Here is a 4,552-nt window from a genome sequence, read left to right as displayed (position 1 = left end):
CTAATAGTAAAAACTCGGAGGATAAGTGTGGGGCAATCAATTCACATAGCATGTCTATAGCACAACTGGGGGCTGAAGGAGGTCTATAACAAGCAGCTACTGTTAGTGATTTGTCCTTGGAAAAATGGATTTTTAAAATTAAAATCTCAAACATTTTGGGGGCGGACCTAGATAGAACAATGGAGCATTGTAGATTATCTCTGCAATAGATTCCAACTCCGCCCCCTTTTGCAGATCTGTCTTGACGGAAGATATTATAGTTTGGAATAGATATTTCTGAATTTTTTATTGATTTCTTAAGCCAAGATTCAGACACAGCTAGGATGTCAGGGTTAGCCGAGTGTGTCAGAGCAGTGACTAAGTCAATTTTAGGGAGGAGACTTCTAATATTAATATGCATGAAACCAAGACTTTTACGATTACAAAAGTCATCAAATGAAAATATATGAGGTGTTAAGTTTCCAAAAGAGGTTACAGGGCCAGGATTTAGCTGAACGTCTCCGGAGGAAAATAGAAGAAGAAGGATAAGAGCCCGGCTGATGACTGTGAAAACTGGCCGTTTAGTGCACTTGGAAATGTAAAATAAAGGGATGGGATTATGAGCATAATAGAATGTATACAGAGCTTTATGAACACACAATGATATCACAGCCTGGATATGAAATGGAGGTGAACCTAAACATTGTGTAACAATAAAGACAATTATATCTCTAGAGGAACCAGGTAAATCAGATGAGGTTATAGAGAAGAGGGGAATTGAAAGAACAGAGGATCCTGATACATGATGAATGGGTGATTTACAATGGAATGATGCAACAATAAATAACAAAAGCAACAATAAACGAGACATACTGATAGTCGAAAAGACAACCGAACCAGCGCGATCACCGACCAAGCGTCGCGCATGCGCACAGGGTCCCGCGTCAACAAGCTACAATCGTGTTTCTCCCGACACAGCACTGTTCTAGTGAAGCGATTGCACTGCAATGTGTAATCCAGTGAGTCACAAGAGTCCCGCAGAGTATATATGATCCGAGTCACAGAGATGCAGAGAAACAGCGAGGACCCGAGAGCCGGGTAAGGGGGCAGGGTTAGCCACCAAAGCTAGCCTGCCGATGTAACTGTTAGTACTTCTGTACAGCCACAAATCCGCTAACCAGCTGCCTATGATAGGAGCGATGTCCAGGGCTGAAGCAAGCAGGTCCAAGAATCCGGAAAATTACTCACGATAAGCTCATCATGCTGAAAAACCCGCCATAGTCGGGGCACATCCGAGGAATATGTCAGCGATGTGGTTGGTTTAAGCGTCAGCAACAGCAGGTGTCCTGGAGCTGGATCCCCTCCTCGGCTCAGCGAAAAGTAAGACGCGCACAAGGCTAACGTTACATAATATTGGTCTTGGATAGAAGCATATGACCGGAGAGTTATGCGTCTGAATTTTTGTGTCTGGATATAATAATAAACTTTAAAATCGAAACCGAAACAATAAAACAAAAACTATACACGGGACAGACTGAATACACGCCTCGCACATTACGCCATCTTGGATTGTTATTGGAAACATGATAAACCGTTACACTATGAAATGGTACAGAATGTATACCAGAATGGGTTTTCTTCAGTACTTTAATGTCCTTTTACTTCATTTTTCTCTCTTTGAATAATTTTGATGTACTGAAAAATAATATTTGTTTCTTTTCTGTCAGACCCGATGGAAGAGAGCGAGGAGAGTGAAGAACTGAGAGAAGTGGAGGAGGAGAGTGAAGAACTGATAGAAGTGGAGGAGGAGAGTGAAGAACTGAGAGAAGTGGAGGAGGAACATCATGTCCAACCTGGAGGAAAACCTTTGAGTTGCTCAAAGACTACAAATATTTTTTTAAAGAAAAGAAGAGCCAAGAAATCTTTCACCTGCACTCAGTGTGGAAACAGTTTCACAACCAAACAAAGTCTTGAGATTCACATAAGAGTTCACACTGGAGAGAAGCCGTTCTCATGTGATCAATGCGGGAAGAGATTCAGTCAATCATCATCCCTTAATGTTCACATGATGATCCACTCCGGAGAGAAGCCGTTCACATGTGATCAGTGTGGCAAAACATTTCGTATTGCATCAGACCTGCAGAGACACCTGACAGTTCATATGAAGGAGAAGCCGCATTCATGTTCTGTGTGTGGAAAGAGTTTTTCACTGCTGCGTAATTTACATAGACATGAGAAAACTCACACTGGTGTGAGAGAGTACATGTGCTTTGAGTGTGAGAAGACTTTTACTACAGCGGGCCATTTAAAACTGCACCAGAGAATTCACACTGGAGAAAAACCTTACAAGTGTTCACACTGTGACAAGAGATTCAGTCGGTCAGCACATCTGAAAACACATGAGAGGATCCACACTGGAGAGAAACCTTACAAGTGTTCACACTGTGGCGAGAGATTCAGTCGATCATCATCTCTGAAAACACATGAGATGATCCACACTGGAGAGAAGCCGCACACGTGTGATCAGTGCGGGAAGAGTTTCTCTATTAAAAGTGCCCTGAAGATACACATGATGATCCACACCGGAGAGAAGCCGTTCTCATGTGATCAATGCAGCAAAACATTTACTAGGTCATCAGAGCTGAAACAACACCTGACAGTTCATACGAAGGAGAAGCCATATTCATGTTCTGTTTGTGGAAAGAGTTTTTCACTGCTGCAATATTTACATGGACATGAGAAAACTCACACTGGTGTGAGAGAGTACATGTGCTTTGAGTGTGAGAAGACTTTTACTACAGCGGAACATTTAAAACAGCACGAGAGAATTCACACTGGAGAAAAACCTTACAAGTGTTCACACTGTGACAAGAGATTCAGTCAATCATCATCTCTGAGATCACATGAGAGGATCCACACTGGAGAAAAACCTTACAAGTGTTCACACTGTGACAAGAGATTCAGTCAGTCATCATCTCTGAAAAGACATGAGAGGATCCACACTGGAGAGAAGCCGCACACGTGTGATCAGTGCGGAAAGAGTTTCTCTTTTAAAAGTAACTTGAAGCGACACATGAAGATCCATACAGTGGAGAAACCACTTAAACACAGTCTGAGATCACGGTAAGTAGTTTATTTTCATATGCTGAGCAACAAAGTCTCTCTGTGTAAGTTAGCCACACATCACCCTAAAGCCACAGGACATTTTGTTAGCTTGATATCTATTAACTCGTTTTCAACCAACAGGATTGTCTAATTTGTCAGTTCAGATCAATGCAAAGAACCCACTAATTCACTCTCTGACAGTAGGTGGCGCTCATGTAAAGCAGAAATGCAGCACTATACAGGGCTCTAGACTGAGAGTAAGTGGTCACATTTTGCAAACTTTTTGGAGAGAACTTTTTTTTCTGCCGGTGCAAGAGAGCTGCCATTTCTGCCGCATACGAGACACATCACACGGCAAACGAAAGCAGAATGAAACCCCGCTACTCGTCTGAGCTGCGCAGCGCAAACAGTTTATCCGCTCGGAGCAATACTAGACAGCGGTTTACTCGTAGGCCGATCTCGATCACGCAGCAACATTACTACACAGCGCTGGCAGATCCGTTGAGAAAGCATTTTAAAGAGATCACCCAAAAAGAAAAATTAGCCCATGATTTACTCACCCTCAAGTCATGCTAGGTGTGTATGACCTTCTTTCAGTCGAATACAATCAGAGATATATAAAAAAATGTCCTGGCTCCCCATAATGCACTTATAATGGCAGTGAGTTACTGTTTCTGTTTTGAAGTTGTAATAAATATTGGAGATCATAGGATTATGAACTCTTCTGATAAATCTTCTTCTGATAAATTCCCAGAAAAAAAACTTCTTCTGAAGAAATGGTATATATTAACGACTATCTGCATGCTTTGAAAGTAACGGATGGAGATGACCCAGAAATTAGAAATGTTAATGTAACAGACAAGCTGATATTTTTATGGATTATTTTATAGTTGAACACCTCCAGAGGGACAACACAAAGAGAGCTCGCAAGACGGAGAAGGGAGAGAAAGGCGAAGATCACCCACTGAGGCTCGACTCCCTAAGAACGGACGGATTCATCGTACTCAGCAGTTAGTTAAAATTATTGAACCAGTTGAGCGATTAAATAGGAAAATAATACACAGTGCAAACTGAAATAAACTGCTCAAATGAGGATGTTGAATTTGCAGGACAAGCTCAAATTACTTAAAGCCTAATTTGAGCTTGGCCTATGAACTTATGGTTCATTGTCAGAGGTGTTGTGTGTGTCTGTGTATGTGGACTCAATATGTTTAGACTGTTAGGACCACATGTATTTTTAAAAGGAGCTGTGAACATCATTCACCTTAGACCTTGAAAATGTGCGAAACTAGAGAAAGGTCAAAAGGGTTGCGACAGTCAAACTTACTGTCAGGGTTCTGCCTTGGAAGCTTTGTCTGTGTTTTTGTTTCATGTCTCTATATTTGTGTTGTGCTTCAACATATGGCTCTGTCTTTGTTTGTGTTGGCCATGTGCTCCTTTGCTCCTGCCTCCTTGTTTCCCAGAACCA

At 41.8% G+C, this 4,552-nt stretch overlaps 1 protein-coding gene across 1 annotated transcript; it reads left to right on the top strand.

Moving 5' to 3' along the window:
- Window positions 1–1,711: 1,711 nt before the first annotated feature.
- LOC306999490 (uncharacterized protein) lies at window positions 1,712–4,170 on the top strand (the record flags this gene model as incomplete). Its single annotated transcript, XM_079614193.1, has 2 exons — window positions 1,712–3,102; window positions 3,975–4,170. The coding sequence occupies 2 exons, from the start codon at window positions 1,712–1,714 to the stop codon at window positions 3,976–3,978; spliced, it is 1,395 nt and encodes a 464-aa protein (XP_079470319.1). The 3' UTR covers window positions 3,979–4,170.
- Window positions 4,171–4,552: the final 382 nt, after the last annotated feature.

Source organism: Phoxinus phoxinus (assembly GCF_949152265.1).
Source record: "Phoxinus phoxinus genome assembly, chromosome: 1".
Lineage (NCBI taxonomy): Eukaryota > Metazoa > Chordata > Actinopteri > Cypriniformes > Leuciscidae > Phoxinus > Phoxinus phoxinus.
This window is presented reverse-complemented; position numbering and strand designations above follow the sequence as displayed.